Here is a 23,581-nt window from a genome sequence, read left to right as displayed (position 1 = left end):
CCTTCCACCCTTGCCTAGTGTGTGTCTAGTGTGGAAAGCCGGCTCAACTATGCCTTGGGAGAGCAATATTAGGCTACATGTCTGGATAGTCTGGGGGGCCGTCTGGTGGGCATGGGGAATTTCTTCAGCATGTACGCCACTCTATTCTAGGTAGCGGGGGATCAAAGGATGAAGCCAATAAACAGAGTTGAAATGGGGAGCAGGATAACCGGCGTGAATAGCCTAGTGCTAGCTCAAAAGGGATTTCTATGGATCGACGTACTTGCACAGGACTTTTAGGGCCGCTCCCCCATTTTTGCCCGTAGAACTTGCTCCTTCTCCTCTTTCCAGCTTCATCCGTCCACATGTCACTCGTTCGTTTTCCGTGACCTTGAAGATAAGGTCGTCCCTTCTTTCTCTCTCTCGCTCTTTCATTTCACCCTCACATGATGTCATTTGTATTGGCCCTGCTGGGCCTGGTCTCGTTGACCTCCGCCGCGTCAACGGCCGACTGGAAGCCAAGAGCCGTGTACCAGACCATGACAGATCGTTTTGCCCGCACTGATAATTCGACAACTTCTCCCTGCAGTACCGAGGATGGCCTCTATTGTGGAGGTACCTGGAGGGGAACAATTAATCAGCTCGACTACATTGAAGGCATGGGCTTCGATGCCGTCATGATTTCACCTATCATCGACAACATCAAAGGTCGCGTGTCATACGGTGAAGCCTACCATGGATACTGGCCAGTCAACTTCAACGCCCTCAACGCACGTTTCGGTACGCACCAGGATCTGCTCGATCTCAGTGATGCCGTCCACGCCCGTGGTATGTATCTGATGATGGATACGGTGATCAACAACATGGCCCAAATCATTCCCAACGGCACCGACCCACGAAAGGAACTTGACTACTCAGTCTTCGACCCTTTCAACAACAAGGACTACTTTCACCCTTACTGCAAAATTACGGACTGGAACAATTTCACCGACGCCCAACTCTGTCAGACTGGTGATCTCAACGTCCCACTTCCAGATCTCTATACCGAACATGAAGATGTTCAAACCCTTCTCATCAACTGGGCCAAGAATGCTATCAAGACATATTCCATTGACGGCCTTCGTATCGATGCTGCAAAGCACGTCAGTGCCCCGTTCCTGAAGGCATTTACCGACGCTATCGGTGTATTCAGTACTGGAGAGGTTCTTGAAGGTGCTACAAGCATCATCTCGAATTACCAGAAGAACTACATCGGTAGTATGCCAAATTACCCAATCTACTTCCAAATGTTGCAGGCCTTTACGATGGGAAACACTAGTGTATTAGCCCTCGAGGTGGAGGCCATGAAACAGGCTTGTCCAGATGTCAACGCTCTGGTTTCTTTCTCCGAGAATCACGATAAGCCTCGTATTGGCAGCATGTCTAATGATACGGCGGTATGTACTTCCACCTTGCATATGCAAGTCATTCTTACTGACCAGCCAACTACCAGACCGCCAAAAACGTCCTGGTCTTCACACTCCTCTTCGACGGGATTCCCATGATTTACCAAGGTCAAGAACAACACCTCAAAGGAGCCGATCCACCATACGACCGAGAAGCCATCTGGCTCACAAAATACAACACCGACTCGGAGCTCTACCAACTAATCGCCAAACTCAACAAACTCCGCAAACATGTCAACGCGCTTGGCAGTGACTACTTTGATCAACCCACACATACTGTCTATCAAGGCGCTAGTGAACTCGCCTTCTCGAAAGGTGTCGAAGGTCGACAAGTCATCATGATGCTCTCAACGCAAGGTTCGGAAAGTGGCGCCTACAACGTGGCTCTAAGCAACAGTTACAACGCCGGTACCGAAGTCATGGAAATTCTCAATTGCAAAACCTACACACCGGATGACTATGGCTCCATTACTGTGAATATGGACAAGGGCGAGCCTCGAGTGTTCTGGCCTACGAAATTCATGGATGGCAGTGGTCTTTGTGGTTACGAGAACAAGAATGTTACCTTGGCCCAGTTGAAGAATGGCGTGGCCTCTTCTGCTTCCTCGTTTATCGCATCCACATCACTCACTACGGCGTGGGCCTCTCTGTGTCTGGCATTGACGAGTATTGTGATGATCATTTGAGCATGTTCGAAAAACGGAATCATAAGGTGTTTATTTTGCGTCGGTTTCTTTTAACGACCGCTGTTTGGGCTTGCGACGATATCCCTTCTTGTAGCATATTTTTTTTACACGCTGTACATCTTTCTTTTTTGGTCACATAGCAAAGCCTGTCACCTTTTTTTCACACTGTCCTTTCTGTCATTGTTATTTCTTAAGTGTCTATCGATCGCAGTGCTGTGGTCTTGTTGTTGCTATCTCTTACGAAAAACGAAGCATCTTATTATCAAAATATATTCTGCCAACAAGTAGAAAAGTGGCTTGCACAGCAGGGAGACATATAATCATGGCCTGAGACCACGCCCGATACAACAGTAGACTGTACATAGGGTTCATAATAAGCTTGAACCCAAAATCCAACCGCACAGTATAAAGTTACATCTCAGTCAAGTGATGTACCTTAAACATGCATAACACTCAACTGCGATGCCAAGCATTAAATCACGGGAGGCTTGTATAGTCACAAGCCGGACTGATCGAGTACCGATCAACACCTCCATACCCAAACCAGGAATCGGTAGCCTCCTAGGCTTCAATGATCAACGTTACCGTTTTTAATTGTTGTGAGACCGAGTGGACCTTCTGGAATCCCCACCGAAGGATTATATGTACGAAAGTCTCGGATGCCTTTCGGAGCAAGGGACAAAGATCCACCGATACGGTAAGCAAATTACCACTAGGTACGGTATCTATCGCCGGCCAAAAATAGCCGGGCCCACTTCTTTCTCGCATCCGACGCTTACGCCCAAATGGGAAATGGCTCCCCATTCCTTACGGAGACACATCCTCAACGCGACAACTGACACCATCCAATCCGTCATGGCCTCTTTTCTGGCATGGTGTACTGGCGCCCACCGGCGCGCGCAGAAAGCGCACTGGAGACAGATAGAAGGTTAGAATAGCGGTCCATCCATCAAGGCAGAAAAACAGCTCCAAAAAAGGAGCAAGCTAACCATCCGCACAGAATCAGCCTCTAATCTGGAATCGCTGCCGTCATGGAATGCCCCAGATAACAAACTCATCATGCAGACGTTTGAATGGCATGTCCCGGCAGACCGCCAGCACTGGCGCCGTCTGGCAAACGCCTTACCTGGTTATCAGGCCATCGGCATTGACCAATTGTGGATTCCGCCTGGCTGTAAGGGTATGGATGTTAATGGCAATGGATATGACATCTATGATCTTTATGACCTCGGAGAGTTTGATCAGAAGGGTGCTGTCCCTACGAAATGGGGGTCTAGGGGTGATCTTGAGTCGTTCTTAGAGCAGGCGCGTGGGCTTGGCATGGGTGTTATTTGGGATGCTGTTCTCAATCATAAGGCTGGTGCTGATTTTCCTGAGGCATTCCCTGCTGTTAAGGTTGATCCCAAGCGTGAGCATAGCTAAGTTTCTTTTGTTTTCTGACGAGGATTACTAATTTCATCATAGGGAGAGATCTGGATTTATCCAAGCCCATTGAAGTCAATGGCTGGACAGGGTTTGATTTTCAAGGCCGCGGCGAGAAGTACAGCAGTATGAAATACCGCTGGGAACACTTCAGCGGTGTCGACTGGGATGACAAGAGCAAGGAAAACGCCATCTTCAAGATTACCGGCCCTGGCAAGGATTGGGCGCAGGATGTCTCCACTGAGAACGGGAACTACGATTATCTCATGTTCGCCGATCTGGACCTGGCGCACCCCGCGGTTCGTGATGATCTCTTACAGTGGGGAACTTGGATCACCAACGCATTGAGTCTGAGTGGCATGAGGCTGGATGCAGCCAAGCATTTTTCTGTTGGCTTTCAGCGTGCGTTCGTGGAGCATGTGCGGAAAACGGCCAATCCGGATTTCTTTGTGATTGGTGAGTATTGGACTGGAAACGTCAAGGCTCTTTTGCAGTACCTCAAGGATACGGAGTATAGCCTTGCGGCATATGATGTCCCTCTTGTTGAGAAGTTTTGCAAGTTGTCCCATCAAGAGTCTCCAGATCTTCGTGGCATTTTTAAGGATACTTTGGTACAGTGTCGGCCGGACCATGCTGTGGTAAGTTGAATTCCAATTCATGCATGTTCAATTTCAAGGGTCAATGCTAACTTTTTTTTAAGACCATCGTTTCAAATCACGATACGGTAAGTACTCGACGATTCGACTAATTCATTGTGGCTTTCATATTCATCTAACTCCCCGAAAGCAACCAGGACAAATGCTCGAGGTGAGTCAACTAGGCCCCCCGGAAAGCCAGCCAATCTAACAAAGCCACCTCAGACCCCCGTAGCCCCATCTTTCAAGGTTCTAGCGTACGCCTTGATCCTTCTCCGCAAAGAAGGCCACCCCTGCGTCTTCTACGGGGATATCTACGGAATTCGCGCCAATGTCCAAGACCTCATGACACCAGCCTGCAATGGCAATGTACCACTACTAACCCAAGCCCGCAAATTGTACGCCTACGGCGAACAACAGGACTACTTCGACCAACCAAACTGCATAGGTTCGTCTCACCCATCCACTTCATCTCATTTACACAATTCGGGAACACGAGGAGGGTCCCATCCCTTAGCCTTGGCAGAGCTGACCGCAATACAGGATTCGTTCGCTACGGTAACGCCCGTCATACATCTGGTCTTGCCTGCGTTCTCAGCAATGCTGGCTCTGCAGTACAGCGCATGTATGTTGGAAGGGAACGTGCGTACGAGGAATGGGTTGACATTTTACGGCCGGATGTGAAGCCCGTCGTTATTAACAAGAAGGGGTATGGGTACTTCACCGTTGCGGCAATGAGCGCTAGCATCTGGGTTGAGGCGGTGGCTTTGAGCAGGGATGGTTTGAGGCGCGATTTGTAAGTTCCCCTTTTCTTTTACTTTCCTTCCTGTTTTCCTTCTCCCTGGTTTTTCTGGATTCGGCAATGCATTTAAGTTTTCTTTTGGTGGTGGCTGACTCTGACTCTGATGTGGCAGTGATGTGAACATCTACAACTAATTCTGTTTCCATAATACCCAATGCTCGACTGGAATACTGTAACGCTATGAAAATCAAATCTCACTGTACAATAACCGCATTACACGCTCCGTACATATTATATCGTGCGGCAGGACCCGGTCTCGTATTTCCTCAAAATAGAAAAAAGAAAATATCAATTCCTAATCCCAAAAGAGGAATACCGGTATATGGCACGCCAAGGCCACCCAACAACCATAGTACAGCACAGCATAAGCAGATGTGGCGCCTTAGAGAGGCAATCCGCATCATCAAATTACTAATGATGGCCCACGGTACCAGCGCGGATTCATCCGGCACATCCTCGGTGAGCGTGAGACATCTGCTGCCTAATTCTTACCATGTTACATGTGTATAAGACTTACATGTAAGATGTGGGTTTTTTTGATGGGTGGGATGAGAGCGGGTCTGAAAATTCTCCCTTACCTTCCGGCACAGTTCTTCCGTACCCAAGTTGGACAGTGGGTTGACATGTCAAGCGAGAATTGAATGTCTCATGAACCCTGAGAAAACCGACAATGGATCTGTGGGGTCTTATTCAATGAGACACCGAACTCGAAATCGATTTCACCGTACCGGTAAGTTAAATCAATAATCGATTATCAATAACTGGCTCTGAGACATTCCTCAAAAACGTGTCTTGGCCATGTGCTGACTTTTTTTTCTTCTCGCTTCTATCTTTCCATGCTATCGTTATCTGCAATGCAGTACACGTGGGAATGCTTTTTTACCCCTTACTGGGATTATGTTGCATGGGCCTTATCTTTCGGAATTTAGCCTTGATTGCTTGTTCCTATGGCGTAATACGGGGGCTGTGTTCTGCAAATACGCAGTACCAGGGTCCATGGGTAAACGGCTTTGTGTATTTGCACTGTACGAACTAAAACGGTAAAAAATAAATAGAATTCCATGCCAAGAGTAACTAGTGGCTTGTCTTAGCTTGTGCTTTATCGGGCCAATACTATTGTTGGTGCAAGTGTATGCTCTGTACGGAGTCTGCTCGGTATGCTTTGTGTTCTGTATATTCTGTATGTTCTGTATGCTTTGTTCTCTGTATGAGCGCAACTCCGGTGCCCTGAGACTAGCTTGCAGTAAGACCCTGTTTTGCGACTCCAGGGCTCAGTTGCATCCCACTTTCTCAAGTAATTGATTTAGATATTATTAGATACTGGGGACGGCGATTTCCTTGGTTCTATTTTCGTGTATTTTTGTGCCGTTTTGTGGGAGGTATACGGACCATCAGAGTCTTAGATATAGAAAAGATTTATAGGTGCTTTCCTATTTAAGATCAGGGTCCTCGTCGATCAGCTCTGCCCAATATAAACATCCTCTCGCATCCTCATCTTCTTTCTTCTTTCTTCATCCTCATCATCTTTTGATTCCCAAGTCTCTCGCTTTCACATTCACTCGTTAACAATCAGCCATCATGCGTCTGTCACTCGCTCTGTCTGTTCTGCCTATGGCACTCTCCGTCTCTGGTAAGCTTCTTTCCGTATATTATCCGAGATCGCATGATCTGACTAACACCACGTTCAGCTCTCAAGGTCACTGAGCCTGAGCAGGGTGCCATGGTTGACACCTCCGACTCTCTGACTGTCAAGTGGACTTCCGTCAAGTATGTTTTCTACTTCCCATTAGCATTGATCCGGCATATAGCTTCGGAATGCGCCCAATTTAAAAACCCCGATTTCTAACCCGAACTAGCACCGACGCCTCCAGCGTCAACATCTACATCTCCAACAACGCCGTCTACCCTCCCGTCCACAAGAAGGTTGCCTCCGACGTCCAGACCTCCGAGGGCTCCTACACCATCAAGAGCCTCTCCGACGTCACCAACGGCAAGGGCTACCAGGTTAACCTGGAGTCGACCTCCGAGGAAAACACCGGCATCCTCGCCCAATCCAACCAGTTCAACGTGACTGAGTCTGCCTCAAGCTCTTCCTCTTCTACTGGTGCATCCTCCTCCACCTCCAGTGCTGCCACCTCTGGAACTTCTTCCAGCGCAAGCAGCACTGACTCTTCCTCTGCTGTGTCCACAACTCACACTTCCGCTACAGGAACCTCCACCTCCACCTCTACCAAGTCCGGCTCCACCACCACCGCCACCGACGCTTCCACCACTGCCTCCGGCACCTCCACCGCCTCTGGCATGACCACCGCTGCGTCAGGCACTGCTAGCGGCACTGCTGCCGCCTCTGCTACCCCCTCCACCGGTGCTGGTGTCGCTCTCGGCGCTGCCCCCGTTGCTGCCGGTATCTTGGCTGGTGTGCTTGCTCTCGGTCTGTAAATTGATTGAGAGTTAGGCGAAGGGTTGACCTGGAACGTTGGTGTGAGGTTTGCTGAGGATTGGGTTTCATGATTTGTTAATGGCATGAGTTCAATGGTGGAATGGTGATGAATAAACTCCGGGGGATTGATAATTTGCTTGCTTTTTCCCGTCTTCTATCCTTGTATTCTTGGCTAGATACGTAATACCATATGTCGAGACTATCTTAATACCTTTCATACTGTTTTGTACTTGACTTTCCTGGTTTCTTTGTATGAATGACTTGTATTGAACTTTTCACTGTCTTGTACACAACGAATAGCTAGGATCCTCAGTAATCTTAACCTAGTAAAGGTTGCTAATAGAGTGCTAGGCTCTGCCAAACTTAGTGGACAGCACATCAGGGATAGAAGAAGAAGATTGTTTCGAAGGATTTCGGTAAGAATCATGCCAGGTAGCACTCAATAGCTTGTACCCAATAGGGCTCGGAATAGTCAATTGGTTCTATATAGAGTCATTTACTTTCAAGAATGCGACCATGGTAAGAATCACAAACAAAGAGTCATTTGGCGTGATTCAAGAGAATATATATTTCCACCAAGATGGATCTGAAGCCCTCAGGTGAAAGTCTTATGTAAATGTCACATACCCTGTGAGTTGTCGACGAAGGACAAACAATCTAAATGATTGTATATTTAATGCATCATTCATAACGGACTACTTGAGTCAATTACCAAAGAAGACACTTCAAGGTTAGTTCGGTGCATGGTTTCTGCACCAGGTCCTTGACCACAAACGTATTTCTACAATAGCCCCAAACAAGAAAAGAAAAGCCAATACAATTGGTAGATATATGTGTATGGGCTCAAAGAGTATCTACGAAGATTGCAGCATTGGGAAGACAAACAGGATGCCAAAGAAAAACCATCCAAATCCAACCCCTAAGCACCATATTCGGGCTCATATCTGCCCGTATCAATATTCGCCTCAATAGGTTTCACAAACTTTGTCCGGAAGGCAATCTTATGGCCGAAATATAGAACAGCGAACAGAATCAGACTCAAATAGTTGATAAAAAAGTCCGTCACACTGAACGACGGTAAGAAAGCCGTAAAGCCCTGAGTGAGGATAATCAGGACATTGAAGAACAGACCGTACCATGACAGGTACGGCTGCCACGTCGCTTTGTAGGGAAGAGTATCGCGCGAGATACCACGGGCCTTTAGCGCTCTCATGAATGCCAGATGGCAGATGTTCAGTGAAGACCAAGTAATAAAGCCTGCCAGGCCCGCAATCTGCACCAGCCAGTTGAAGACGGTGCTTCCCGAATTGCTCAAGTTCAGAAATCCCAGTAGACCAAAGACTGCTGTAAAAAGGACACTTCCGTATGGGACGCCGTGCTTGGTTGTTTTGAGGAAGAAGCGTGGTGCGAAACCTTCGTTTGCTAGGCCGACTAGGATGCGGCTTCCGCTGTAAACGTTTGAATTGGCTGCTGAGAGGACCACTGTCAGTAAGACCGCGTTGATGATGCTCGGTAGGGCATTGACGCCGGCGCGATTTGCGGCGATGACGAAAGGCGACGAGTTTGCGTCGGCGCTGTTGCCGTCGCTGGATGTAAGGTGTTTATCTGTGGCTGGAACGACGATACCGGCGAAGAAAATGGTGAAAATGAAGAAGAATACGATTCGGAAGAATGTTTTGCGAATTGCCGATGGAACGTTTTTGCTTGGGTTCTCTGTTTCTCCTGCGGCGATGCCAACAAGCTCTGTTCCTTGATATGAGAACCCTGCTTTGATGAGAATAGCCCAGAAGCCGACGAACTTTGCCAGAGCATCTTGCTCTGGGTTTGTGATCAGGTAAGGCTGGAAGGGTCCTGGGTGTACCCAGTACCTAAAGCCGATGTATCCCTCTTTGCCGACGCCAGCGTTCATGCAAATAGCAAAGATCATGAACCCGACGACAGTGATGATCTTAATGCTTGACAGCCAGAATTCGACTTCACCGTAACAGCTCACTGGGAACATATTCAAGATAATAATAACGACCCAGAAGATAGCAATGAAGATTGCCATTGGTATCGTCTCGTCCCAGTATTGAATAATCAGACCGGTCGCGGTCAGCTCAAGAGCGAATGTCGAAGCCCAGGAAAACCAGTAGATCCAACCCATGGCAAATCCTAGACTAGGATCAACCAGTCGTGTTGCATAAGCAGCGAATGCTCCCGGGATGGGTAGATATGTGGCTACTTCGCCCAGGGCTGTCATAACGGAATAAACAATGGACCCGACGAAGCTAAAGGCAATCAAGGCTCCCACGGGCCCAGCTGTTGCAATTGCAGTACCACTGCCGATGAAGAGACCAGTTCCAATTGCACCACCTGCCTGAGAGTCAGAAGATTACCCAATGTTGGCGTGTTGAAATTCATACCCATCGCAATCATCTGCAAATGCCGGCTTTTCAACCTGCGTTGCAGCTCGGGCAATTCGTGTGTCTCCCCATTGCTATGTTTCTCCTCAGAATCGATATCCTGGTCACCAGTTGGAGCTATTAGATCTGGCTCCTTGACATCCTTCTTGTTCGTTCTCGACTCATTTTGTATGCTGGTGACCTCGTCCGAGGTCATTTCCGAGTATCTGGGGGAGGTGGTGCGGTTCAATTGAGGAAGAGTCACTGAAATCTGGGGTTGTAAGACAAGAATGGGGCTATTTGGCCCATTTGACGAGATGTTGCATCGCGTTGGACTTCCCCATATGGTTGGCCCCATTCCCCAGGAGGATGATCGGCCTGGGGACCCCGCGTTGCCGGGCCGGGGCTCTCTCGGGATCCATCACGATGTCCCAAGAAGCAAATGAGAGTCACTCAATTTGCGGGTCTCTTCGAGCAATTGCTCAAGTTTCCAAGTCTCATTACGTCAATTCGTTAATTGAAGAGCTCTTCCGCGCATCGGAACGCCCCGAAGCCTCGAGATCAGCCAATTGCGTGGCTTCTCACGTAACTTGCCGATATAGAGCGACTTCACCCGGCCCGGGATGTTATGGAACTCATCCATCGTCCTGATGCGGGGTTAAACGATGAACATGCTCCTTCAATTGACTTTGATCATGGGGTAGTTGCTTGTCGTGCAGAGGGCGCATCTAATGTGGTGGCTCTCGATCGGTCTCTAGATACCCATGTAGTGTTGTTTCCATTCGGACTCGAATATAGCATGTGCTAATCAGATGAGTTTTGACAATGTGAACTATATCCGCCGAGGGTGTATGGGTAGTCATAATCACAGAGGGGAATGACCCGCGAACTTGTGCCCCGATATTCGGCTGCGAGTGGATACGATCGTCTGCCACGGTGTGAACTGAGCAACCGAGTGCTCTTTGACTCGTTCAACATCTGCAAAATGAAGATTCTCCTTGACTGATGAGATTAAGATTGAGAAATTGAGAGCATCACCATGGGCATGGTGTCTGGCCACGTATCATATTGTGCACAATCTTGGGCAAATGTCGGGCCTGTCGGCGTATCAGCCCCATGGACGACCATTCTGGCCCTGCGACCTGCGACGATGAAGTGATATTTTACGTGAAGTACTTGTCCATCAGGAAAGGGAAATCAGGACAAGGAAGAATTCCACTGAACGTCACTTGGCGATCTGGAGGCCTGAAGTTTCAGGCCAGAGATCTTCCTCCGCAGAACATTAGTTAGCAGAACGAGGAATCGGAACTACCAAATTAAAAGGACGCTGCTGAAAAATCCTATTCAAGCCAATACTAGGATATCATTTGAATCTATTAGCAGATCATCTTCCAATTTGGACGCTCAGCTGCTGGGTCAAAGGCTACCCACCACCTACAGGCACTGACCAACAGGCCCTTTGTAACTATGCCAGACGTGCGTGGCTTGCACATAACGTTATGCGAAGCATGTATATCACTCGCGGAATGGGCTCTCTGGCTGTACAATGCAAGGCTGTGCAATGTATCACAATAAAAGAAGGAAACATGTCCCCCCATTTTGTTTACTGCTGTTTATTTGATAGCCGACCGATGACCACTTTTGGCCTAGTACGCGATGATTATGGAATTTCTGAGTTTGGAAGACCAGGATGAGAGTGAGGCTTCACCGAAGTTTCAGCTGAACTTGGTACCTACTGTATGGCTCACCAACACCCCTGGAAGCGCTAAAATGAGGGAGTTCTTTGTTCGAACCTGATCAGTACATTGCTCCTCCGCTATAAACTTTTGACAAATACTGCCTCGGGCACTTGGCTGTTTCAGAGCTCAAAGGCAAAGCCAGGGCACACCGCAACAAAGCTCGAATTATAGGAAGGCTGATCGAAGCCAGATCGAAGCCAGGTGGGGCAACTCATATTCATACTTTGAAAGGAAGGCCTCGAAAATCTGGTAAAGACACCCGTAGAAATGAAATGCTCCATCAGAGGACCATTGGTCAGGAAACTGATCAGTTCATGTAGTGCTATGTCTACCTCAACCCCAAGCACGATGTCAAGCGGCGCAACCGCACGACGCAAGCCAACGTCGACAACATCGAAACTTCGAGATAGCTGTCAAGCATGTGCTTTGTCGAAAGTAAAATGTCCCAAAGAGAAGCCATCTTGCTCACGGTGTGCAAAGAGAGGCATTGCATGTGAATACTTCATGCCCAAACGACCTGGACGAAAGCGAGAGAGTAGCTGCAATCAAAGTGACATTGGAATTCGACATCCACGAACTCCGACTATCCAAAGTGGGCTTGCTACGGCCTGGTACTCACCAGATATATCGGCTACACTACCGGATCTGAACGCGTCGTTGATAGCTTCCACCAGACTATCTAGCGTGACTCAGGCATCCTCTTGTCCAGGGATGATTCCGGACATTATAACTTCTCCGGAAGTTGGAGTTTCTCTAGAGGGCTCTGAAGTAAGCCAAAATCCCAGCGGTCTTTTAACATCTCCAGTCGAGTTTTCGGAATCTGGGTCGTTTGATTGTAGCTTTTCCAGCTGTAATCAAGCCGTTGACAATGTTGCTGAGCTGTATATCTCAAATGAAGGTGGCCCGGAGACATCCACTAGACCTATCTCTCAAGCTCAAAATATCACCCTGGACTTGTCATCCTTTGCAACAGAACGACAAGACCCACCAGCCTATTTGAACCAAGCCTCAAGTGGCATCCCAGCATTAGAGCCGAGATGTCATTGCATGGGAGATGTTCTCTGCCTCCTGAGCAAACTTCTTCCACCTCTCATATCAAGATCTGGATCTTTGTCAACTGGATCAAATCTCATCATCACGCGTGATGACACTACAGATACGGAGGAAATGTTGCCTCTTCAGCGCACTCAAATAGCCATCATGGAGAACAAGCAGTTCATCGAGGCTGTGAGCAATATCCTCCAATGTTCATGCGCGGAAAGGGGCTACCTGCTGGCGATGCTGTGCACGGTCATTTTGAAGATTTTGGAGCGATACCGTGCAGCAGCGCAAATGAACACTGTGACGGGGCAATCTATACCGTACAGGATCGCAGCAAGCCACAGAAGCAGGCAGCCAAGCAGCCCTGCCAGTTCAAGAGATACCAGTCGCACCCAACAGATAGCATCCCAACTAGTTCTTGGTGAACTGCATCGATTGCAGGTCTTATTAGCCAGGCTTTCGTTGCGAATCGACTGGGATGAACGTGAGCCTGGAATGGGAACAGGATCTGAATATTGCTCTGAGCCTGCAAATGATTGGCAGGGAAGAACGAATCATGAAGACTTCTCCGCTGCTGCCTTGAGACAGATGCAGACAGACCTACAGAATTGCCTGTCACGTTTGTCGTCGGATCTCATCGGTATTCTGAGGCACGCATAGAAATCTTGGATTTGCTTCGGCAAAATGTAATAGATGAGTCAATTCATGATAAGAATGCGCACAGGGCCCTAATTTCTACAAAACTTCGGCCAGAATGTATAGTAATCTCGCTGCTGAATGGCCATGTTGCATCGACAGATGAGCAAGCCACAAACCAAAAGAGGAAACCGAAAGTAGAATCTAGTTTTGCTTTTTCTCTATTTGCTTTTGATAACTTTCTTTATTAGGAAAGACCCATGAGTCGATATGTAGGCACTCGCATTAGCGCTCATCAATTCAAGCTCGGGCCCTTTGCCGATCCAATATCAAACGGGTAGATCCGGTGGTACCAGATCTCGTGTGACCAGGCCCTGAGAGCTTCATAAACAATAACCTAAGGTCTAACTTAATACTTGTTCATGAAATTGAGTTCCATTGTACGCCCAAGGGAAAGCTCGTTATGAATCAGTCCCAAGGGTCAGTGCTACTGTACGGTTTACTGGAGTGTGGGCATAATGCAAAAGCGACGCCGACAAGGAACTAACCACCCCCTTACTGACGCAGGACTATACGAATCCGGAAGGCTACATTTACTATTTCGAAGCCCCCATTTCAGATTTTGTTGGGAAATTGAGGTCTAACCGCACTGCCTTGTGGTGGAATATTGGTCTTCTTTAGGTGATGCAAATACGCAAGCTCAAGCTCGTTTTGCTTTGTGCACGTTTCCAACGCTGTCGTCAATTGATTATTGAAACTTCCCCTTTCACCACGTCCTTTTTTTTTTTTTTTTTTTTTTTTTCTTGCAAGGGGAAAATCGCACATGGTAGTGCGTGAAGTAGCTAGAGTTTACTTTTCGCCTAGTAGTCAAAAGGTTATTATGGAGGATTAGGACATACCCGGAGTTTTCACGTTTTTCATTTATGAAGACTTGGTGGTCGCGGAAGAGAACCATGTCCTAAAGCTCGACATCAACTTCCATGCCAAGCCTCGACCCATGTCGTGCTAGAATATCTATACACAGAAGCCGAGCTCGCATGGCAGAAGAATCGTTAATAGCCATTGTGCTCAGCCACAAAAGGACCTTTCTGATCATAGCATCAATATTGGCACTTTCAGCTGTGCCTTCCTCTGGCCGGACCACCAGGTTCATCATTAGCACTGTAGCTGATTGCATGATATAATGAAGCATACACCACCACGGAGAGCTTTCATGAAGCCAGGTGGTATCCGGGTCACTTGGTAGAAGATCGAGCATTTGGCATGCTGCCTGAACACAAGTGGTGGCCATTGTACTGCAGAGATTGCTTGGCGGCCCATCATCTGGCATTGCGTACATCACACGATGCAGACATGGTTGAGTGATCATGAGCTTGGTGGAATAGAACTGGAAGGCTAGACTTGTGTGCTGCAAGACATCGTGTCTATATATTTCAGCGCCTGTGAAGTGATACGACACGGGAAGCCGAGAGAGCCAGCGTTCCGTCAACTCATATAGCGCAGAGGTCGCGAGTTCGATTTGAAGCCACGACCTCGGACCGGCTATTGGGGAATACAGCGTACTGATTGCTTCCTCCATGATTGACGCCAAGTCAATGGCGTATGTGAAGTATAGGGACGCCTTCATCGACAGGCACTGTGCCGCAGCAGCCCGAACCTGTTCATTGCGTATCTCCTCTCTAGATGCGAAATGGATGGGGCTTGCCTTCATGGGACTGTCCAGTCTGTCACTCTTGGGCAGTTGAAATTGTAAAGACGACATCAGAATGCGCCGAGCTTCACTGCTTGTGAGGAGTTGAATGACATGCTCCGCTCCAAATTCTTCCTCTCTGTATGGAACTGGAAGGGGCGTCGCACAGTATGTCCTATACACACCAGGTGGACGACCAATAATCCCAGAAACTAGGTGATTCATTAAGAAAAGACTCCACCATAGTCGATAACGAGCTTCCTTTGACAGATCCGAGGTATTGGAACTTCCATCACGGAGATGAATCCCCATGGCCTGCGCCGAGCGTACCGCGATACCACTCATTCTCCATGCCCTGAAGAAATACAAGATATCAGTATTTGCTGGAGTGAATGAATTGTCCTAATATAAGCAAGGAGATAGATCCACCTGTTGACTTGTCCAAGCGAAAGAAGGTAAAACGAAGCCAGAGCCTCCACCTGTACTTGTTGAAGATTGGGATGGCTGAATGATGCTACATCATGTGTGTTAAGCTGCCAAGCTCGTGAGAAGTATACTGCATGTTCGTCAAGGCCATCATGCTCATGCTGAGCATGGCATGACACAAGGCAATGGTGCATTGCACCAATAGCGAACACCATATTCAACACAGCCATCCACCTTCTTCCTGGTTGTAGATTCGGATTTGAATAGAAAGCTCGACACTGCCTTATGAAAAGGGCTTTCCCCAGAAAGGGAAAAGACTCGTGTGTGACACTGAAGTAGGTTTTGACAAGTTGATCCGCGATCGCTTGCGAAGGTCGTTCCATCATGGCCACATTTTCCGAGATCAAAGACCCTGAATGTTCAGAAACGTAGTTTGCAAATGAAAGTGATTCGATGCCCGCATCCTTCGAGGGACTGCCCGGTTCAGAGTTTCTTTGCTCTAAGAAACGTTTGAGCTGGTGCAGCCATTTGATGGCTGAGTTCCCACCGATAAAACCAGTAGCTTGCGCTTCTGAATCACGGTTGAAGTCTTCATCGACGAAGTCCACGTGTCCTATGGCAGAAGACGTTAGGTTGTTATTGTCCGATCCTCGCAGCGGAAGTGTCAACTCCAAAGAAGCAGTTGAAATCTAAATACCGTCAGTCAACTAGTGTCATTCAAAGGAATAATGTATTGACTTGGCTGGGTGGTTGAGGATTTCCTTCTGCTGCGCCGGATTGATTGACAAACGTGTCGGGGTGATGATCGGGATACTGATAAATGTTTCGAAGGAGGGTTTCGTACGTCTCGACCTGAGCTGTCAAATCATCAAGTTGCCTAAACATCCCCTGTCAGATGTGTGTTTATCTCCATCTTATTTGAACCACGCACTTGACCATTTTCTCCCGCTTTCGGTCACCATAGATGCATGTCACATCAGTCGTTTGGCATCGCTGGCATGTAGGACGGTGGCCACTGCATTTCACCTTCTGCTCTCGGCAGGTCACGCATGCTCGGGAAACTCTGCCTGGATTGGATGATTGTTTCGTGTTTGCGACCCGAGGAATGGCAATCTTCGGATTGGGTGCTTGCCACGCAGTACCGGTGGATGACTCGTGGAGGAGATTTGAGCTTTCGGAGGCAGGATTAGAAGATGGTTCGGATGAACTTTCCCTCAAGATGCCCGCGGTCAAGATGCCCGCGGAATTCCCGTCGTAGTTGAAAAATGCCCCGTCGTCTACAAGATCAGACGTCGGTTGTGGAGACAATAGGGGAGGGTTGCGTGGATTTCCACTCATGGTCACTATCAGTTTGGCAACCAGCCAGACTGCAGTGCCACGGAAGAGCGCAAAACAAGAAGTAGAAAAAAAACACGACTCTAGCGGTGGGAAGCCTCAAGTCAAGTAGAATCGCTCTGGGTTCATATCAAAACGACGCTTGTACATGTGCAGTTAGTCTTTTGGGAATATGTAGGGTTGGACCTCCAAACAAACGTTCTGGTTGGCTGGCAGTCACATCCGTGCCCCCTTCGGGCCGTCAAGGACTTCCATGGATCGTCCGCGCTGGTTTAATCTTGAATTTGGATAGATTTGATAAATCTTGGGTTTGGAGAGATTCGTCATAACAGACCTTAAGACGAGGGTTCATATGATGTGCTATTTTTGTTGTGTGGCCGCAAGAAACTACGACCAATATTCTTTGAAATACACTAACTTGTAGACGAACAGCAAGGTCAAATACAGTACGAGTGCCATGCCCCGTTTAAAGCAACGCGACCAAAACGCCGGAAACGACCAAGTCAACCGGCAAAAAGAAAAAATAAAACTCTTCATATCATTCAGCCGGTAGCCTCGGAAGAACATTGCTACATCATCGGCCTACCTATGCCTGAGGCATAAGGTGTTCGTTGTTTGCTTCCAGGCAACCAGTGATGCCTCGGCAGAAAATCAAATAAAACCCATTGAATAGTGCCCGTTTATTGAGCTGATGAATTGACAAGAATGCCTTGTTTGGTCTCTGGAAGTACTTCCTCCTACAAGTTTTTCCTGTTCCTCGGATCTAAATGACATTACTACAGTGCTCGTATGAAGGCAGAAGTATTGATGAAAGTGGTATCGAGGAGCTACTCATCGATCGGGCTTATTGGAAACTCCAGCGGTATTAGAATAAACTTATTAGATGAGCAACAGGACATACCAAGTTTGAAGAAAAGGCAGAATGAAAGAGCTGTAGGGCAAGGAACTGTCACAGTGCGGCGACATATTTGACCTATCAACACTTCAATCAGTAATATTATGTAAAAAAGTTAATCTTGCGACATTCGACGCTGTTCAAATCTATTCTCAGTCTAGGATCCCCCTAAGCCAGCGAAACGTCATAACCAAAAAAGCAAATTCGCGTTTCGGCGTTATTGCATACATCTATATACTGTAGACATCATATAGTCTGCAGGTGCAGCTTTTCCTCATTTGAATGTCGCCTCGTTGATGAGCTCACCCAGGATCACCGAGTGGACGTTAACCTGGGCTTAGACTCAGTGATCATGCCAAAACGGCGACTTCTGTCAGACTTGCTCGGCTATAAGACGCGGTTTAAAATGAATCTAACAAAAAGGGTCATAGAAAACAAATGTCTAAATGAGACAGCACCAATATATACGCCAAGCCCTAGATTTCATTAGCCATGACAACCACTTGGGCATGCTCAATGTCGTCACATAGTTGATGACTAATGATGATTGTCTCCAGAGGCTCTGGGGCTCCCAGAGGCTGCCCAGGTACCCAGGTGCTAAGTGAGTGCCTAGGCATGCTACTTATTGCACACTAGATAATTCCTTCTGAGCATCAAGTGAGCACCGTCTGATTTGGCCAGCGCAAAGATAGACCATAATGAAAATTGACGGACGCTATAGCCTGTTTGTTCCGTGATAGCTACTCTGTCGATCATGTCTAGATAACCCTACTTTCTGACTATCCTACCCCATTAGTAATATGAGTAATACCTATTATGCATGGAACAACATTGAAATAGTCAGGCATTATGGGGCGATAACATCAAAGTCTTCGGTTTCGTAAGAGGGCTCGAGCTTAAAAGATTTGTGATAGAAGAGGATCATGTCCCTAGCTAGATATCTCTATTTCCTTTAATTTGAATCAACTTCCTTAAGTAGCCTGTAAAACCAAGTTATTATACGGGTTGAGATGGGCCGGGGAGGTAGTAACCTCTCGTGTTCTTTCTGCGCTATAAAGCAAAATAAAGCTAAAAGTGACACGGGATATGTAATAAGCATTGGTAGTAACCCACGTCCTTCCTTATTCATCATGAGTAATAGTTATTTATTGACCCAGGCTTTTTATATAAGACCGACGACGCACTAGAGCGCGAGTTGCTCAAGCCGCCATGAATTTGACCGACTCCCGCGGTCAGTGGTGATGCAATGGCGGCTTTGACTCTTATAGCTTTTGTGGCTTGACTCTCGCTACATCAACGACCGTAGTTTGGGTACAGCAGTTAGGCTACAAAGGAGCCCTTGTCCGCTTTTCCCTATCCCGATGCGATGACAATGCTGCATGTCGCTGGGAGCGGGGTCTTGAGCACGATAGCGCGTCAACCATTTCACGCCTAAGCTAAATGCTTGTACCTAAGATAACTTGCTATTATGTCATTTCTCCTAATTGAAACACCGAACGAATGATAGATGGGCATGGTGTCGATCCTTCCGAAACGGGGCATATCGTACATCAGACAGAAACAAAATCAATATCTAGCAAGGGCAAGCATGGGATTACTTCACAATTCTAAAGGCAGTCCCAGCCCATCAAGTTCGTGGATTGTAGCCGTGATTGACTGAAAATTTGGACAATAACACGTACTTGCACTTATGATCGAATTCTGTGTATTGTAGGATTGCTCCCAAAATCGACATCCAGCAATTTAGTGAGCATTGCACGCTGCTCTTTACTTGTGAGGAGAAAAAGCGACAAGAGGTGAATACTAGAACAAAAGTGGAAAGCCAAAATTTGCCAGGTATTTTTCTGCTTATAGGTTCGAACAAGAGCATTAACAGTCAAAAGCAATATAAAGAAAACAAAATCGCTGAAAAAAATGCATCGGGGGAGTAACATTCCCTCTGATTTGACGCCTGAATTCCCACAGAACCTTCTTTCGATATCGTATTAGTCTATTAACTTATAGTATGGATGCCTTTGGTCATAAAGGCCATTGTGGGCCCATATTCAGGGGTAGATAAGAATGCAAAAAAGGAAAATAATGCCTCAAAAGTCCAACAGCCAGACACATAGGAGTACCGACTGGGAACTTTGCTTTCCCATTGGTGTTGACGACGCTGACATTTTTCATATCATAACGCCCTTGGTCTTCGTCAGCCGCCTCGATCATGGCGGCAGCCAAGTCCAGATAAGACACAGGACTTTCCTCATCAACGAGACTAAGAGCATGACCACGCTGCACGTCAATAGACAAAGCTCCAGGTTTGATGAAGACAGAAGTCAGCCAGTCTTTCTGAGCACGAAGCAGCCTTTCAGCTTCTATCAAATCCTCATAGACATGAGAGGCCGAGCGCAGTAGCAGATACTGTAACACGCTATTCAAGTTCCGAGAAAGATTCTCGTCAATCGTGGCCGACGACAGAAGAATGATCTTGGGCATGCTCTTGGTGCTGGCACCACCACGACTGGCGGAGTCCCGTATATCCGACAGGACCTGGATCACAGCGTCGGCAGTATCGCGGGCAAGACGGCAATTTGGAATGTTATCATTAGTCGAGATGACTAGAAAGATAGCTCGGACATCGCGGATGCATGTTGTTAAAAGCTTGTGGTCCTGGATGCTGCCTTCGAAAATCTCGATCTGCCCGTTCCCCTTTGTTTCGGGCAAAAGACGGAGGAGCTTATTGCGGTTCCGACAGAATGCATGAATTCGCGATTTCGGTCTGTTTAAAAGATTTCTGATGAGGGCTGTCCCGCAATTTCCTGTCGCGCCCAGGATTGCGTAGGTATCGTTCGCCGACATACTTGAACACCCCTTGCGTGAGAGGGTCTTTTCTTTTTTCTTCGACAAGTGGGGCAAATCAGGAAGAATTTGCAAATAGGAAGAGGCCTGTAGTGTTCAGAAGGCTATTTGGACAATGCATATATCGATTGAAGTGCTGAAACAGTCAAAGCGCTCCAAGCCCAGTCCTGATTTTGAATGTTATCGGCAGCTTTGGAGGTGTGTGTAATGTCGCGAGGGCTCACGCAGAGCAGAAGAGGTTGTGGGATATGTACTGTAAGAGGTTTTTTTGTCTTCATTTGGCATTCGGGCTTGAAGAATCCCTTTTGTTCATATTGCATCCAGTACAGTAGTTCATGGAGCAGATCAATGGCAACAGGCGACCCGAGCGCAAAAAAAAGGGGCCGAAAGCCTGAAACTCAAGGTGTCGAACTCCACTTAAATTAGTTTCCTCTTTCGGACGTTCACATAACGTTAACTTTTGCTTTCAACAAACGAAAACTCTGAATTTCGCCTAAAAATAGGACAAAGTTCACCTCCTCTTTCTTTGTTTACAAGCATGAAGATATGAATGATCAAGATTCGGTGCAACCTTTGTGCTGGAAGTTGTTTTTGGCCGGAGGGATGCAGATTGTAAAATGCCGCAGACACAACCCATATTTCACGTTGTAGACTGTAGCCCATAATATATTAAGTACCTCGATCAATATATGCTTGCTTAACATATCAACAATACAACATTCATACACATCCTACAAGAAAAGGCTCGCAATTCATTATAAAAGGCAGGCCCGATTATAAATGTATGCTGTCACTCATGTTATATTCTGCCTGTAGACGTTCAGGTTGAGAAATGTTCAAGATATGACGATTGAATATAGAGAAACAGATCCTCTATCATGCAGAACAATGAAAAATATGATGACGTCATGGGTCCTGTGTATATATCACGTGCTATTGATAACCCGATGATCGGCTTCAGCCCGACCCCGCGCTCTTCTTGTCGATTTCCATATGCTCACTATTGAACATTTATCCCTCCCGAGGCTTTGATTACATCTTCTAAAATGGGTATCTTCGGCCATCACAATCTCGACCCTGTCGCTGAGCCTATCGCGATATTCGATCAGTTTGTCGCGAAGGAGCCGCAGACAATAGTTCTAAAAGAAAAGGTGCTCTCCGTCTCTGGGGATAGCTTCGAAATCAAATTGGCCAGTGGCCAGCCACTCTTGAAAGTGCACGGAGCTTGGATTTCCATTTCCGGTCGCAAGAAGGTCGAAGACGCGCTTGGAAAGCATCTATTTGATATTGTTAAGGAGCTTCTACATATTCATACGACGTACGCGATCGAAGACACACATGGCAAGAAGGCCTGCGAGGTGAAGAGCAATCTCACATGTAAGCACCGTTTCTTGTGATTCAAGACCATCCAGCGAAGCGGATTTCTTATTTTTTGCTTTACAATTTACTGACTACAGTAGTGATGGGCTCGAAAGCCACCGCCAGTTTCACAGATAGCAATGGCAAGGCTAGAGTTCTCAAAATGAAAGGTGGCTGGTTTGATCATACTGCCGATATTGTCGACGATAAAAGCGGGCAAACAGTAGCTCGCATTGACCGGAAACTGCTTAGCGGTCGCGACCTTGTGTTTGGCCAGCAGACCTATGCCGTTGTCGTGGCACCTGGTGTGGATGCAGCACTGATTGCCGCGTTATGTATTTGCTTTGACGAGAAGAACAATGACGAACGTGGGGAATAGTGACCGTGGATTCTCTTCCAACAGAGGTTGTCCACCGAGGTCATTATCCTGATAAATTCGGCTGTTTTTGAAAAGTCTTCTTGGGTTGTATATTCCGGAAACAATGGCACAAATTGATCCACACTTTTGATATCAATACGCTTCCTCCAGAGGAGTTGATCAATTATCTTCCATAGCAGCTCACAAAAAGAGACAGAGCATCTCTGTCTATTCGATGTTCAGCGCCACAAGGGCTCAACAAGCCAACTCAAATTGAAATCCTTGTCCGTTTCATGGCCTGCGCGGAGAAGAACGACTAGGTGGCCCTTCCGTGTCTGGCGTAAATACACTAAGGCCTACGCAATTTCAGTAGCTGAAAGCAATACAACTGAATTCGGTATAGCTTGTCATCCAGATGACACATGTACATTCGTATATGTATTAGCCATCAGTGTATTTAACCACTATAGATTATCACAACGAGTCAGAGATGCCAAATATGATATAAGTAGCTCTTTATTTCCTGTACCACATCCGAGTTATCTTAGTCCTTCTCATCTTCTTCTGCAATTGAAAGATGCCAAAAAGCAGGGCCTCAGAACTTGGCGGACACCCCGGAACGTAGATATCGACAGGTACAATCCTATCAACACCTCTCACAACACTATAGCTGTAATGATAATAACCTCCCCCATTTGCACAACTACCCATACTAATAACCCAACGTGGTTCAGGCATCTGGTCATAGACCTGACGTAGTGCCGGTCCCATCTTATTTGTGACCGTGCCTGCCACGATCATGACATCCGATTGCCTGGGCGAAGCACGGAAGATAATACCCAGACGATCTTGATCGTAGCGCGGCATAGAGGTATGCATCATCTCAAGGGCGCAGCAGGCAAGGCCGAAGCTCATTGGCCAGAGGGATCCTTGTCTAGCCCAGTTCGCAACGCTATCCACTGTAGTTCTGGACAAAGAGAGATGTGTAAGAAATGAAGTCTCGATGGATAGTGTCCCCTTCACTCACAAAGCATATTCAACTGCAGTACTGCTCTTCTCTTGATTGAGAATTGAAACCTCGGTGCGTGGCCGACCGGTTCGAGGAGATAGTGTACCTGAAACAGGCTTTATGTTTTGAGATATGTTCCGCGAGAGGATTTGTGTCAAGAGGTTTGAACTCAGAGATATTCTCTTTTGCACAAGTAGCATATTTGATGGTCTGAGACGATTAGTCGAGAAGCCGGCTTAAAGACAAGACGAAAGGTCAGCAGGTACTACTGTCTTGTTTGAAAGATCGACGTACATGGTCTGGGTTTGGAAACAGAATGGATATGTTTCTGGGAGAGTTAGAAAGACATGAGGAATCATGTAGAGTCTACGAAGTAGCAAAACCTAGGGATTAGATTCATTTTGCCAGTAAAAAGGATGTGGGAAATATGCGGTATACAATGTGAGAAACTTCCGATGT

General features: G+C 47.1%; 8 protein-coding genes across 8 annotated transcripts; 5 read left to right on the top strand and 3 right to left on the bottom strand.

Moving 5' to 3' along the window:
* Nucleotides 1-428: 428 nt before the first annotated feature.
* N7511_005472 (alpha-amylase) lies at nucleotides 429-2,110 on the top strand (the record flags this gene model as incomplete). The annotated part of the gene is made up of 2 exons (XM_057127849.1): nucleotides 429-1,415; nucleotides 1,472-2,110. The coding sequence occupies 2 exons, from the start codon at nucleotides 429-431 to the stop codon at nucleotides 2,108-2,110; spliced, it is 1,626 nt and encodes a 541-aa protein (XP_056984366.1).
* Nucleotides 2,111-2,965: 855 nt separating this feature from the next.
* On the top strand, nucleotides 2,966-5,103 carry N7511_005471 (alpha-amylase; the record flags this gene model as incomplete). The annotated part of the gene is made up of 8 exons (XM_057127848.1): nucleotides 2,966-3,038; nucleotides 3,111-3,518; nucleotides 3,575-4,170; nucleotides 4,233-4,256; nucleotides 4,319-4,339; nucleotides 4,393-4,615; nucleotides 4,711-4,963; nucleotides 5,082-5,103. 8 exons carry the CDS (start codon nucleotides 2,966-2,968, stop codon nucleotides 5,101-5,103), a joined length of 1,620 nt encoding a protein of 539 aa, XP_056984365.1.
* A 1,444-nt stretch (nucleotides 5,104-6,547) lies between these two features.
* Nucleotides 6,548-7,408, top strand: N7511_005470 (GPI anchored serine-threonine rich family protein; the record flags this gene model as incomplete). Its single annotated transcript, XM_057127847.1, has 3 exons — nucleotides 6,548-6,599; nucleotides 6,658-6,736; nucleotides 6,826-7,408. The coding sequence occupies 3 exons, from the start codon at nucleotides 6,548-6,550 to the stop codon at nucleotides 7,406-7,408; spliced, it is 714 nt and encodes a 237-aa protein (XP_056984364.1).
* Nucleotides 7,409-8,328: 920 nt separating this feature from the next.
* N7511_005469 (uncharacterized protein) lies at nucleotides 8,329-10,010 on the bottom strand (the record flags this gene model as incomplete). The annotated part of the gene is made up of 2 exons (XM_057127846.1): nucleotides 8,329-9,764; nucleotides 9,815-10,010. The coding sequence occupies 2 exons, from the start codon at nucleotides 10,008-10,010 to the stop codon at nucleotides 8,329-8,331; spliced, it is 1,632 nt and encodes a 543-aa protein (XP_056984363.1).
* A 2,722-nt stretch (nucleotides 10,011-12,732) lies between these two features.
* On the top strand, nucleotides 12,733-13,233 carry N7511_005468 (aflatoxin regulatory protein-domain-containing protein; the record flags this gene model as incomplete). The annotated part of the gene is made up of 1 exon (XM_057127845.1): nucleotides 12,733-13,233. The coding sequence occupies one exon, from the start codon at nucleotides 12,733-12,735 to the stop codon at nucleotides 13,231-13,233; it is 501 nt and encodes a 166-aa protein (XP_056984362.1).
* A 934-nt stretch (nucleotides 13,234-14,167) lies between these two features.
* Nucleotides 14,168-15,244, bottom strand: N7511_005467 (fungal specific transcription factor domain-containing protein; the record flags this gene model as incomplete). Its single annotated transcript, XM_057127844.1, has 1 exon — nucleotides 14,168-15,244. The coding sequence occupies one exon, from the start codon at nucleotides 15,242-15,244 to the stop codon at nucleotides 14,168-14,170; it is 1,077 nt and encodes a 358-aa protein (XP_056984361.1).
* A 4,330-nt stretch (nucleotides 15,245-19,574) lies between these two features.
* On the bottom strand, nucleotides 19,575-20,396 carry N7511_005466 (SDR family oxidoreductase; the record flags this gene model as incomplete). Its single annotated transcript, XM_057127843.1, has 1 exon — nucleotides 19,575-20,396. One exon carries the CDS (start codon nucleotides 20,394-20,396, stop codon nucleotides 19,575-19,577), a length of 822 nt encoding a protein of 273 aa, XP_056984360.1.
* A 1,046-nt stretch (nucleotides 20,397-21,442) lies between these two features.
* On the top strand, nucleotides 21,443-22,134 carry N7511_005465 (LURP-one-related/scramblase family protein; the record flags this gene model as incomplete). The annotated part of the gene is made up of 2 exons (XM_057127842.1): nucleotides 21,443-21,773; nucleotides 21,857-22,134. 2 exons carry the CDS (start codon nucleotides 21,443-21,445, stop codon nucleotides 22,132-22,134), a joined length of 609 nt encoding a protein of 202 aa, XP_056984359.1.
* Between the last annotated feature and the right edge of the window lie 1,447 nt (nucleotides 22,135-23,581).

The sequence above is a fragment of the Penicillium nucicola genome, assembly GCF_028828085.1.
Source record: "Penicillium nucicola strain IBT 29836 chromosome Unknown utg000005l, whole genome shotgun sequence".
In the NCBI taxonomy this organism is placed as follows: domain Eukaryota; kingdom Fungi; phylum Ascomycota; class Eurotiomycetes; order Eurotiales; family Aspergillaceae; genus Penicillium; species Penicillium nucicola.
Note: the sequence above shows the minus strand (reverse complement) of the source record. Positions and strands in the feature narration are given on the sequence as shown.